The sequence below is a fragment of the Rhipicephalus microplus genome, chromosome 7 (genome assembly GCF_043290135.1).
Source record: "Rhipicephalus microplus isolate Deutch F79 chromosome 7, USDA_Rmic, whole genome shotgun sequence".
Classification (NCBI taxonomy): domain Eukaryota; kingdom Metazoa; phylum Arthropoda; class Arachnida; order Ixodida; family Ixodidae; genus Rhipicephalus; species Rhipicephalus microplus.
In genome coordinates, this window is record NC_134706.1 from 143,397,671 (window position 1) to 143,412,201 (window position 14,531).

Sequence of the window (14,531 nt, forward strand, 5' to 3'; positions counted from 1 at the left end):
AGCCGACATTTCCGGCCGCTACAAAATTGGTGACCCGAACGCTTCAACGAACACGCCGCAATGAGCTCCGACGACAACGCTGCTGCCTCCACGCCTGCGGTCATCGCCACAGAACTGAAGCTACCAAATTTTTGGCCGAAAAATCCAAGAGTTTGGTTCAGCCAAGTGGAGGCCCGTTTTCAACTCCGGCACATCACCTCGCAGTCGACAAAATACCTTCACGTCGTCGCAGCCCTGCCCCCCGAAATCGCCGACGCTATCGACGACATTTTGGTTTCACCCCCCGCGCAAGAAGAATATGACACCCTCAAAAAGACGGTGCTGGACCGCCTCGAGGCGCCTGAAGAAAGCAGACTGCAGCAGCTCTTGTGTCGCGAAGAGCTGGGCGACCAACGACCTTCCCAACTGCTGCACCGTATGCGGCAACTACTCGGTGTGCACGCGCGTCAGGACGGCCAGCTCCCACTTCTTCGTGAACTTTTCCTACAACGGCTCCCCCAGTCGGTGCGCGTGGTTCTCGCGGGTTCAAATGAGACGTCCCTTGATCGACTAGCGCAACTTGCCGATCGCATCACGGAATACTCAACTCCAACCTTTGCGCCCATAGCTGCTGCAAGAACACATGAGCAACCAGATCGACTGTCGCGCCTTGAGGAGAAACTGCAACACCTTACCGAGACCATGCAGAAACTTGTGCTATCTGGCGCTCCCCAACAGGACGAGCAACGACGCAACCGATCTCCTTCAAGACACCCAAGCTCTTCCCAGAGAAGCCATGCACGAGATACACAGGACGGAGTTTGCTGGTACCACCGTCGTTTCGGCACGGGTGCTAGCCGCTGCACTCAACCTTGCTCGTTTCCGGGAAACGCTCCGGCCAGTCGTTAACGGCGGCTTACGACATCGGCCCTCCACCCAGCCGCCTGTTTTTCGTAGTCGACCGCGTAAGCAACTCGCGCCTGCTAGTCGACACGGGAGCCGAAATCTCTATTGTCCCGGCAACCCCCGAGGATCGCCGACGTAGCAAGAACACATCGTCGCTGCAGGCAGTGAACAACACTGCCATCGCTACGTACGGCTTCCGCTCGCTGACAATAGACGTCGGACTCAGGCGCCTGTTTCGCTGGGTCTTCGTGGTGGCGGATGTTAATTTCGCCATACTCGGAGCAGATTTTCTCAGCCACTTCAACCTGGATGTGAGCGTACGTGACCGTTGCCTCAAGGATAACAACACATCCCTCAAAGTACGTGGTTTGGAGTCAAACATCTGCTCATCTGGCATCTGCGCCTTCCAGCCAGTATCAGCCTACCACCACGTCCTGGCCGAATTCCCCTCGCTCACCAAGCCCCGCAACACGGAACAGCCGGTGAAACATAACGTGACTCACCACATCGTCACCACCGGGCCGCCAGTCACCGCCCGGCCACGACGGCTGTCCAGCAAAAGGCTTCAAGCTGCACGCAGGGAGTTCGAGCATATGCTGCAGCTGGGAATTGTTCGCCCTTCGTCTAGCAACCATTCATCGCCGCTACACATGGTGCCTAAGGACGACGATTGGCGCCCGTGTGGTGATTACAGAGCCTTGAACGCATCGACAACGCCGGACCAGTATCCTCTGCCACACATTCACGATTTCAGCGCGCGGCTGGCAGGTACGAAAATATACAGCAAGATCGACCTTGTAGCGGCATACCACCAAATCTCCGTCGAACCGCAGGACATACCAAAAACAGCCATAACAACTCCGTTCGGCCTGTTTGAGTTTGTCCGCATGCCCTACGGCTTGAAAAATGCCGCACAGACCTTTCAAAGGTTCATGGATGAGGTCACCCGGGGTCTTCCTTTCATCTTTGTCTACCTGGATGACATTTTGGTGGCCAGCAGAACGCCTGCGGAGCACGAAGAGCACCTCCGCCAGCTCTTTCAGCGTTTGGATGAGCACGGTCTGGTGTTGAAACCTCAAAAGTGCGTGTTTGGAGTAGAGGCGCTCAACTTCCTCGGCCACCACATCACTGCTGAAGGCATTATGCCATTGGAATCGAGGGTGGAATCCGTCAAGAAGTTTCCAGCTCCAACATCTTTTCGCAAGCTGAGGGAGTTCCTCGGGCTCTTAAACTTCCACCGGCGCTTCATTCCGTCTTGTGCTCGAGTGCTCCAGCCATTGACCGACCTGCTGCGCCGAGACGACCAAAAGGCACCAGAATTTTGTTGGTCTGACGAACACCAGAACGCTTTCCAGAAAGCTAAGGACGAGCTACCCGCGGCTACCCTTCTCATTCATCCACGGCCTGAAGCTCCTACACGCCTCATGGTGGACGCTTCCTCCACATCGGTCGGAGCAGTGCTGCAGCAACAGGAGGGCGCCCAGTGGAAGCCACTGGGCTTCTTTTCGAAACGTCTGAAGCCTGCAGAAGCACGGTACAGCACTTTTGGAAGAGAGATGCTCGCAATATATTGTTCCATTAAGCATTTCCGCTACTTCCTCGAAGGCCGTGAGTTCTACATCTTGACAGACCACAAGCCCCTCACCTACGTATTCAAAAACAACAGTTCCTCCTACTCAGAACGAGAGATCCGTCAGCTCTCATTCATCTCCGAGTTTTCTACAGACATCCGCCACGTTCCCGGGTTCGAAAACGAAGCAGCTGACGCCTTGTCTCGCGTCAATGCTTCCAGCACAGAAGTCCTGGACTTCGAAGCTATGGCCGCAGCTCAGCGGGACGACCCCGAGTTGACAAGACTGAAGGGAGGGGGATCTTCACTCGTGCTCTCGGAGGTTGCACTTCCCTACGTCCAGAGCACGATAACCTGCGATACCTCCCAGGCAGCACCACGACCTTTTGTCCCACTGAACTTTCGCCGAGTGGTATTCAACACTTTCCACTCCATCAGCCACCCAGGTGTCCGTGCCACCCAGCGGCTGATAACGCAACGCTTCGTTTGGCCCGGAGTCAACGCGGACGTGCGACGATGGGCTCGGACATGTGAAACGTGTCAGCAAGTGAAAGTGACTCGCCACAATCGGGCTGCACTACAGGAATTTCGGACTCCTGAGTCGCGGTTTGACCATGTTCACCTTGACCTCGTGGGACCACTACCGCCCTGCCAAGGATTTAGGTACCTGCTCACATGCATCGACAGGTACAGCCGGTGGCCCGAAGCTATACCAATTGCGGACATATCAGCTGAGACCGTCGCGCAGGCCTTCATTCAAACATGGGTGTCCCGCTTTGGCTGCCCCGCCCGCATAACAACTGACCGGGGACGGCAATTCCAGAGCAACCTCTTTTCCGCACTTTCAACGCTCCTCGGCACGAAGCTGCAGCATACAACCGCCTACCACCCCGCCAGCAACGGAATGGTTGAGCGCTTCCACCGGCAACTCAAAGCCGCACTGGCAGCGAAACTCGACCGCCAGCACTGGGTGCAGAAGCTCCCGCTCGTTCTTCTTGGCCTACGCTCAACGGTGAAGGAAGACCTCGGCTTCAGCGCAGCGGAAATGGTCTACGGCTCAACAGTGCGCCTCCCGGGAGAATTCTTCTCCGACCAGACACCTTCCGCCCCAACAGCCTCCGATCACATCGAGAAGCTGCGCGCATGGCTCGCGCAACTCAGGCCAACAGCACCTCGCATCGCCCGCAACAGGAAAGTTTTCACTTTTCCTGACATGGACTCTGCTACCCATGTGTTCGTGCGACACGACGCAACGAAGCCGCCCCTTACTCCGCCGTACGATGGCCCATTCAAAGTTTTGGGACGTACTAACAAAACCATCGCAATCGACGTGCGGGGGAAACGAGAAGTCGTCGCCGTTGACCGCGCCAAGCCTGCTCATATTGAAGTTTCCATTCAAGCAGCCTCTCACGTACGATTTCAGTGCTAACCATTGGACTGTGACCTTTCACTATTCAGCCCGTAACTGCTGTCCTCCTTTAAAAGCTCCGCAATCTAGGGGGGGAGCCTTTGTAGCGGAAGCTGCTAAGCACCACCGCATTCTTTTCTATCCCGTCTGCAGCCGGCCGTCGACAGCGCGCCTACTCGCGGCGCCAGCTCCTCCTCCTCCGTGTTCGGGGAACAACGTGTTGTCGGGGCCGGCTCCGGGCATTAGACCGGCTGCATGCTACGTCTGCTCGCTCGGTGGCCCCCTTTTCCTCTTTCTTGTAGAAGAACGCGGGGGTGCCTCATTCTCTCCCTCGTCGAGGGGAGCTCTCGTCACTCGCACGGAGTGGAAATAAACAGTCTTGCCCTGCAACTCCAAACCTGCTCCACGTCTCCTTTCTCGCTGCCTCCGGCAGCCGACATTTCCGGCCGCTACACTGTCAATCCTCCTATCTCTGGTATCATATGTATACTTCTCGAGCACGTCATATGTACACATATATTAAATGGTATGCAATAGCATGACTATAATTTAGAATATTAGCGCGAATTTCGCAAGGGTTTTCATACAATACTGACTTCATCAGATTTATTAACGATTTATTTTCAGCTGTTTACACAAACTTTCAAGCGGACGCCGCATTTCTCCTTTATTCAAAACTCTTGTAGCGTTCTTTATCACATGCTTCTAGTCAAACTAACCTACCTCAATTTTTTTAATGTTGTCTGTTTAGAAAAAGTGGTTGACGATTTAGAGTACTAGGTACTCTAAATTAGAGTACTAGGTACTCTAATTTGGATCTCAGGGTACCAGCACAAACGTTTGGCCCGGATAGCACAGAGCGCTATTTCAATCATTGAGCGTCACTTGTTGACACTTGGCCTATCTTTATCAGCGGAAAAGTCGGCCTTCATGCTCTTCCCGGGAGTGCGACGGAAGTCAACACGTCTGTCGCTGAATATTCGAGGCCACTCAATTCGTTGTGCAACAAGTGTTCGCTTCCTGGGCACTACCATCGACAACAAGCTATTATGGCGACGTGCGGTTGATGGTATAGTAACTGCATCAGTGCAAAGGATCAACGCTCTTCGTCGCATGGCAGGGGTTCGTTGGGGCAACAATCCTATGTCCATGCTTAAATTGAATGATGCGCTTATAACAAGCCGCATTCTTTATCAGCTGCCCCTGATATCACCATCACCAAGCCAGTTCGAACGCCTAGAGGCAGTGCACAGAAAGGGTCTTCGCTTGGCGATGGGAGTCCCTCAGGCGGCTTCAAACACGAAGGTCACTAATGAAGCCTAGTCTCTTCCGCTCCGCCTTTTGGCGTCTCAGGCCTTATTGACGCAGCTGTCAAGACTGGGCGAGTCCTTCGCAGGCACGGCGCTTCTCCGGCGGCTAAGAGCAAGAACTGGCTCACATTTCAACGCGGCACTAAACACATTTCAATATTTAGGCTTGAAACTGCCTAAACGGCGCCCTATGGACCCGCCATGGTCTTTTGTGGATGTTGCGTGCAACTTCAGCGTACCCAATCTACCAGCGAAGCGCACCATTCCAGCCGCGGAAGCAAAATTTCTTGCGCTGGACCACTTGAGCACCATGTACCGTTGCCACCTACAAGTGTACACCGACGGATCAGTGTGCACACAGACTGATAGCTGCGCAGCGGCTTTCTGCATACCCAGCCTGGGCGTGTCATGGTCGGGCCGCCTGGATCGCGTGGTTTCGTCCACAACGGTAGAAAGCGCTGCAATTACGGCGGCTTTGCGAAAACTGCGATCCTTTTCTGCACGAGATGTTGTAGTGCTGACGGACTCCAAATCGGCGCTACAAAGACTGCATCGTGGCCTACCTCAAGAAAAGTTCACTAGGCAATCTCTGGCACTAATCAAACACCTAAATGGCAAGAGTTTTAATATAAAGTTCCAGTGGATCCCATCCCACGTTGGCATTGAGGGCAATGAAAAGGCTGATGCCCTTGCATGCAAAGCACGTACATCGTTTCCAAAAGTAAGAACTCCCAAGACTTACCAGAACAACAAAGATGTGATACGCAATCATTTCAAGGCGATCTACAGGTTTCCACACCAAGCATGTGTAATTCATGGACTTTCTCGTGAAGAAGCGACGCTGTTGTACCGCATTAGAACCGGCTCCGCATACACCCCGGCCTGGTCATTCAAGACTGGGAGATACGCTTCCCCGTTCTGTGCCTTCTGTGGTGACATCGGGGATATTGAACATTTCATTTGGCTTTGCCCACAGTTTGATGCGCAAAGAGCAGCGATGATCCGCACCTTGCGAAAAGGCTGTCATAGGCACCGGACAGTTGATGACATCATCTTTCCTGAAGGACCCGCGGCAACTAGGAGGAACGTGCAACGAACTTTGTTGGTCTTCCTGCGAGACACTGGGCTGTCTGACTCGTGGTGACATTTTCCAAATTAAGGAGATGCTCAGGCGGAACAATTGCCGGCCATGCAGGCCAGGCTAACCCCGCCTGCTGCAACACCACCACCACCACCACCACCACCACCACCACCACCACCACCACCTACTAGGTACTCTGCTGGGGAGAGCTGTGTGCCGTCTCTGCCTCTTTAATGACATGTGTGTTTAGAAAAAGGGGTTAACAATTTTGAGTACTGTATACTCTCCTATGGGAGAGCATAGAGCCGTCCCCTGAGTCTCACAGCATCATTTGCAACTGGGTAGATGACGTGAATGAGACATAACACCGGAATAATGACTTACTGTACAATAGTCAATACGCCTGAGCTAATGCCTCTTTTTTCTGTTCCCGTAACCTCCTGAGTCGCCCAAGGCAGAATACTTGGTTCTCTGTTTTTGTTATTTTTAATAACGATCGGGGAGTAAAGTGTTTTCTCTTAAATTAGATACTTGTCATATGGTTGTGCTTTATATAGCGAATTAGTAATGATGCCGACTGCCTTGACCTTTGAAGTGACATTAATGAAGTAACAGCTGCGTGCTCTTCATAACTGCTGTCTCTAATTGTGTCAATTCAAAGCCAATGCCACTCGCTAAATCATTCCAGTCATTTCTTACAACCTACCTGCTAATAATGCTAGCCTTGAACTTACATCAACAAAAGGAGAGCTTTAATGGTGTTGCTTTGCATGACGATAGTTATAGCCCGAAAACAGAACGACGTCACAGAGACAAGAAGAACACGAAGGGCACGTGTCTCTGTGTCGTCGTTCTGTTCTCGCACTATAACTATCGACATGTCATACCAACTAGCCCAAGCTGCCACACTTGTAAGTTGATTTGCAGTCTAGTTAGCCATCCCATTATGATATAGCACTATCATAATTTCAGCTGAAACAAGGCAAGCGTGAAACATGCACGAACTACCCAAAAATTGTTTACATAACTCTCATCCGTCAGGAAGTTAATTATGTCTTTGTAATATGAGATTCTGATCTAGAATATGCCATCAACATCATCGATTCGTTCAACACCCGTGTTGTTGACTTCATTGATTCCACTTACTGTCCCGGCAATTTAGCATGCCAGATTGGAACCACTATCAAATTGATGACTCTGTGCTCCCTACCCTTATTCTCATAAACTGTACAATCGTTGCGCGCTTCATAATGACTTGCTTTATTCGCCCTCTGCAGCTTTCCCGTGCCATGGCCATGATAACAAAGTAGCCAGCATAAATTCCGGCTGACATCTTTCTTTTAAATTGTTTAAACTACAAGCAATAATTGAATAAAATAACCTAGCGTCATCCACAAGAAGAAAAACTAATTTACAACTTTTTAGCTTTGTTACGCGAAAACAATTTTACTTACTCTTATGTCACTTCCTCTTTTGGTATATACCCAATAACAGTCTTCGCATATGTGTGCATTTAAAGGGGTGGTGACACCAAATTTTGAGGCTATCCCAAGCCTATTGTGAGTTTCCTCTGTATGCAAGGACTCTCCACACGAAGAGTCGGACACAACGAACGAATAGAATTTGTTTTAATTCACTTCTAAATGTGTAGCTGTATGCTCACTCTCGCGATCTAGGCAAATGGCTTGCGCAGCAACACTGACGTTTCAGAATAGGAGAAGCAATGACAGTTGTCGTCGCGTCACACCTGATTTGTAATGACGTGAGTGACCTCCGCCATCCCCGAAACGCATTTTGTAAACAAGGAGAGAGCTAGCACGCCTGCTGTTGCGAGTTTGCTGGTGTCCCTTGCAGAGACACCGTGTGCGTGCGTCATGAACTCAGCTTGTTTTCCAAAAGACACTCGACGCGTCGTTCAGAGACACTGCGCCCGTTCAACAGAGGGGCTGTGTGATCCTCTATCAGCATCTCGGCGCTTATAAAAGGCCGGCGCATCGAGCGTCGGGCTGCTTCCTCGTCCTCGTTCTGTACACACGTTGTAAATATCAACGCTTTGTTTCCTTCTAGCTGCCTTTTGCGTTGCCACTGCCTCGATGCTACTGCAGCTGGCCATAATAACTGTCAACGCGTTTGTTTTGCTGGCGCTTGTTGTGGCAGGTGTGTATGAGAGTAGACGAAAGTCAACGCGATATGCGTGAGATCCTTGTGTGCTCACGTGACTAAGCGACCTATGCATCAACGTCACTTCCCAATTCAGCACCGTGAAACCGAAACCAAATCTGGTCCACATAAACAGAACAATATTAAATTATTTAGCGAAAATACACGAATCTTGTTGTATCTATCATGCTTACTGGAGTTGAAAGAAACGCAAGCGTGCCCCGCCGCGTTGATCTAATGGTTAAGGTACTCGGCTGCTGACCCGCATGTCGCGGGATCGAAGCCCAGCTGCGTGGCTGCATTTCCGATGGAGGCGGAAATGTTGTAAATAAATAAATAAATAAATAAATAAATAATAAATAAATACTTTACGCTATTTAAGAGCATCTAATTTAAAGTAGTGTCCATGCGTACGATCTTGCGTAAAATGCACCCACCTAACAAGTAATCAGTAGAGTTAGTTTCAACCGCTAAAAGCTGGGATCTGTTCCAAACATAACTAGCATTAGTATTATTCTTCATTGCTTGCCAGACATTTATCAAGTTGAGCCCATCGATTCTTGCACCTTTCTTGCATTCTTCATCATATTCCGTAGAATTGAAGAAAACCTTTCTTCCTGCTCCAAGAATGACCTGGAAGGGAAACATAAAAACCTCACAGTCGATACGTTACTAAGTTGGTACCATTAATTAGTAATTGTGTAATTGATGTGGAATGTGATAGCCGTAATGCCGTGTAGTGGTGATAATCAGCGCCTGTGGTATTGCGCAGCTCTTACATTAATAGCGTATGCAATAGATGCGGCAAATAAAAAGTCACAGCTTTGCCCCAAAGGCGAAGCAATGAGCGCGATAGCAACAAATTGGAAGGTCACGCTCAGAATCGAAAGCAGATCGAAACATTCCCCACTTTTCTCACGCACAAACGACGCAAAAAACGTAGTCGCAGGTACAGATGCACGCAAATGAGTGTCCTAATTGTTACTTGGCTGTGTCTAAAGAGTGCGCGCGTTTCGCAAACGGAGTGTGCAATGATTGCAGTTGGATTTGTGCAGCGTTTCAGGTAGAGCCCTAAGCCAGCCAAGATGTACGATCTTCCCCTCCTCCTCACCATGAATTAACGGCGTGCGAGAGAGCGTCACTCTCCTCCTCTAAGTGGAGCAAAGTACGCGTGATACATTAGAGCGGGCGCCACTGCGCGTTGTGGCGAGCGAAAGCCAGCACGCGCTCATTGCGCCATCTTACTGGTAATGCTAGAAACACGATAATTCCCTCCGAGATGTCCGTGAGCAGCGGTAAGTGGTAGATATAAATAGCTTGCCGTCGCAAGGACGATGGACGTGCTCCTCAGTGGCTCAGTGGTTAACGCTTTGCACTTACGATTAAGAGGACCCAACTTCGATTGCGCTCACCGGAGTCTTTTTTGTTATTTTTCTTTCTTGCATTTTTATATGCATAGATACGTACACACATACGATAATTGACGCCGACGTCGACGTCGACGCCAGCGACAAAATACAGCCGAGAGTGTCTATGTAGGTGCTATCGGAATGAAAAAAACGTCAACGTTGTGAACATGTGCTATTTGCCGCAACGTGTTGGCTTGGAGGAACAATTTTTCTATAGAAGTACAGACATGATATTACGACATAGCAGAAGATATACTTTTTTCACTTCCTTGGCGGGCAGTGTTTTTATTTCCTGTACTTATAGGGTTAACAGTCAGCCACAAAACACGTATATTTTGTTTTAGTTTATACACAAACTTATCGTCACCCAGAACCTTCAAGATCACACAGGAAGAAATAAGCTGGAGAGGCTGTTACGTCACATTTCATCAAGCTGGCAGTAGACACTCCTCTCAAATGTGGGCGCGCTACGGCGGATCGTTCATGCGCAGCGGGCGCCAGTAAGAGGGAGGCGAGCCGATTTCGGACGCGTCGGCTGCCAAAGCCGCAGCCGTCTGAACTAGAAAAGCAAAACTTTATTGCTAATTATGAACAAATGGGCAGTGATATTTGCTTGTGAAGTGAGTGAGTGCGGTTCGCAGTCTCAGCGCGAATCTACAATAAATTTGCAGCTTTGCAGGTTGTGTTTAATCCACTGAATGCAAGAGAGCAATGTCGTGAATTGGCCAGATAATCGCCTGGATAGGCGGTTTTCTTCGGCACATATGGTAAGTTCTTGGTGCGGAACGTAACGTAGCATTGAAATGTTATTTAGTTTGTCTTGCTATTTAGCCAGATGAAATACCTCCGAATCCTTCTTTGACCTGTTTCTCACGATTCGGGCGCACGAGTATCGTTCGCAGCAGTGTGCTGGTTGGCTGACTGCGAACATATCGAAAAAAAAAAACATTTACCAAAGATTAGGAGAACCCATGCAAAATGTTACCAGAAAGTGATAAGTCGAAAAATAAACCACCTACTTTGTCATGTAAGTCTAATTCTAGGCTCGGCAAGCTCCGGTAAAAACAGTGTGCCACGTACTGCTTTCCCATAGTTGTGACCATCGTACGCGAGAACAGCTCCCTGCAGCCTTCCGCATTAATGCCTAGTTCACACTGAAACATCCGTTTTTTACAGCGACCGAAATTCCCCTGCCGCCGAAACGCAGCGTCGTTCGCACTGGACGCGCCTCGCGCCGCCGAATATGCCATCTACTACGGGGCGAACGCGGGATGGATGCGCTGTCACCCGGTTGTTGCCGCAGCTCGCAAACGTTACTATGCTATCCGGTGGTGTATACTTCGACGATTCTCGTACGCAAGAAGCAAGAAAAAACAGTACTGGTTACTTTGCTGGCAAGTGGCCGTCTTGCAATGCACTAAGAGCAGAAAAATTACCGACGCCAGCGGCGTTGGTGGGTTCGTTTTGCTCTGCAAGACCGCAACAAGCTCGGTCTCGCCAACAGCAAGCTCGGTCACCTCTTTCACGAATTACGGAGGCGAAGTAGGCACAGAGTAGGTTAAACTCCATTTGGTTTCAACATTCAGTTACGTGCACTGCAGCATAACAAGAAAGTAGGGCTTGGCCGCCATTTTTCAAAATTCCTTGACTAGCGCTTCTATTGGGCCGTGGTGACCGATTCGGCGGCAGACGCCATAAAAATCGGTCCGAGAGCGATCGGCGCGGAGAGGGCCCTTTCGGCGGATCTCGCCGCCACCGAACGGGATTCGGAGCACGTTCGGCGGCCGGAATGCTCAGTGTGAACGCGGCCTAAGAGTTGTAGACGCTGCCATTGTCGTCTTGATAATATAGGCTTCATTTGCTGAAGAACGCAAGCCCAGTGCCAAAAAAAAAACAGCAAAGCTGTGGCACTAATAATTTTCAAAAAAGTGGTCACGAAATTCGAAAACGACCACTTCCGATCTCAAGCAACATAAAATAAACCCGCAACCATGAAGACCAACTTTCACTGAATGATTCTGACACACTGCATCACTTTTGAAGTGTTACAGATGCATAAATATGCACATTCAGACCTACAGCTGGCTATCAACAAAGCGGTTTTACGAGTGGTGATGCAGACGACACGAGACGCCAGCGTGCCCACGTTGTCCCACAACCCTCCCCTCCTGCAAAATCATGTGACTTCCGCCACACTTCTCGCTCTGCTGATCACATTGCAAGGGCCTCTCCTTAGCTTTCCTTCCGCTATGTTCAAGATACTACCACCGCAAGGAACAGTATTATGACGAGCCGACAGACTTCCCAAAATTTGCGAACTCCGTGTCCTGAATGCGATCCTGTATCAGATGCTCTTCACTTTAACTCTGTTCGCGCAGAGGAAATGCCTGTTTGTGCTAAGTAAATGCTACTAGCAGCAAATTACAGAGTGCTGCAAGGCATCAGGAGTTTCCAGCCCCCCAGATCTATGTAACATCTTATTATACGTTACTTTTATACAGCCTTTTCTGCACGAAATTCAGAATGGTTTTCCAGGGAAGCGGTAATAATATATCGGAAAATGCACGTGAATGAGCAAATTACACTTTTAGTGTTCTTGAAGAATCCTAACGCTTTTTGTGCGGTATCAGATAACACTGCTCATTGTTAGTCGAGGCAACCAAGAACACGTGGGCGAAATAATATAGCACAGCTCACAGCCTGGTATTTATTTCATACACTCTCAAAGCCCCTCAAAATCACTTTTTCTTCTAATAACAAGTGATTCTGCATAATGTTATGAGGCCAAACGCCAACACGGTCCCGAAGGCGCCACTGCTACGAAACTCGCCTCTGCCAAGAACGCTGGCTGATAGCGTGTGTTTCTCGATCAGCTCGTGACCGCTTCTGCGCAGAGTTGATAGACAAGCGGACAAGATGACGGTGCAACGAAATTATGATTCAGCGGAAACGGCAATAAGTACGTAGTATATATGCGGTAGCTTACGATAACGACAGGAAAAAATCTTTCAGTCACGTAGTTAATTTATAATCGGTGCTTCAATTGCCAGCCTGCCGACGACGCGGAGTTCCAGCGGTGTGCCCAGGCAAATCGGACAGAACGGGATATGACGATTACTAGAGAATTTCGCCGCGTCGCTCCTTGTGAGCAACACTCCCTGCTACTGAATAGCTTTTTTTGCGTTCAAACCACTTTTAAGGCATCGCGTTTGAAGCATGTTTGTGCGTTTGTAATGCCTCGGCACCACCTAAAGACAGCGCGTTTGTAACGCGTTTGTGCTTCATTGAAGTCGATGGCAAGTCATGTTCATGTAAAGCTGCGTTTCTGAATTTGAAAGTCAGACACTGCAAACCCACCAGTGGGAAGCCCGGACCAGCGTTTGATAAGAGGCATTTCACGCGGCTTTCTTAAGTTAACGTAAAAAAAAAACACACATACTAAGGGGCGCGTCCACGATGTGCGTGCTCGAGGAGCGTAGAGCTGACAATTTTTCTGTCATTCATGTCACATCTGGTCAGCAGTGTTGGCTTCGTTTTTTCTAGTTTTGGTCTCAAAAAACACCGTCGTTTTTAGGCTTTTTTCTAAAGTAAGCGCTTGTATGTCTACGACGACATTCGGCAGGCAGCACTACCTCTAGCTGGACTACCTATATATTAACTTCTTGCGGAGTGCCAAATTTTGTTGCAGTAGACTTTTAAGTCAAGGTTTATGTACAGCATAGAAATAGAGGCGTTACATATTGGGCACTGGGGCCGACAGCTTAGGGACTCGAAGAGCCGAGATGTCATCTCTATGACGCATACGTCAGCTTCTCTCTGATGCATAGGTCGGCTGTTTGGCGAATCACCGCGTGGTACTTTATAGTTCCCAGGTGATCCTTTACTTCATCAACGTTCATTTAGAACTACTGCTGGGTCGCGTCAGAATATTCCAATGAGGGCCCGCCACTGGTTTGCGTCATTGTCCTCAAATCCGGAGCCGCTGCGCTGGGTTGCACCCAAGAAGGAGTAATGTTGCCACGGATTGCGTAAAACTCGCCAGACTACACTCTAAGCGAAAAAGACTAAAGTGGGGTATGCCACTGGTCCTTTAGGGGTCTAAATGCGCTGCCACAGATTTTGAACCAATTTTGGACTAACTGCGGGAGTAACTGCAAGGGCTCAACTGTTACCCCAAGCACTTACTCCACTTGGTTTAAATGTTGGCCCCAGTAGAATGCTCCAGCGGGACTAACAGTTGAACCGTCTGGACCAATGGCAAAAATGGCGACACCGCGTTTGTGCAGTATATTTTATGTTTATTCCAATTTAATCAACACTGAAGATCATAGTATGTTATTCATGCAACACACACACACACACACATATATACGCACCATTATTTCAAAGTAAAACACCGCAAACACTGACTGCCCACGCTGTACTACAGAGAACAGACTCTCGGGTATATATAGCACAGTATTTTGACCTCCCATCTAGTGCCAGTGAGCGACTTTTACTCGGCTTAAGAAAACAATAAATATTGACACCGTAACGCGAAAATTTACATGGGCTTATTCGTAGCATCGATGCGCATCGATCTTTTAATATGGATCCATCTAATCTTCAACATGCCTCCAGCCCGAGAATACGAATTATCAGCTGGTATTCGATCATGTCAGCCGAACCAGCGTTCGCAGTGCTGGCGCACGAGTCCGCAAACACAAAC

General features: G+C 49.4%; 1 protein-coding gene across 4 annotated transcripts in view; it reads right to left on the reverse strand.

The window, feature by feature from the left end:
• LOC119182278 (alkaline phosphatase, tissue-nonspecific isozyme-like) overlaps window positions 1-14,531 on the reverse strand; it is an 85,178-nt gene that overhangs the window by 27,683 nt on the left and 42,964 nt on the right. For 2 of the 4 annotated variants that reach the window (XM_075869822.1, XM_075869820.1), the window contains one exon: window positions 8,981-9,047. In XM_075869822.1, the coding sequence (XP_075725937.1) occupies window positions 8,981-9,047 (67 nt within the window). Of the gene's footprint in view, window positions 1-8,851; window positions 9,048-14,531 lie in introns of all 4 variants that reach the window. The other 2 variants (XM_075869821.1, XM_075869819.1) reach the window with 1 other exon arrangement.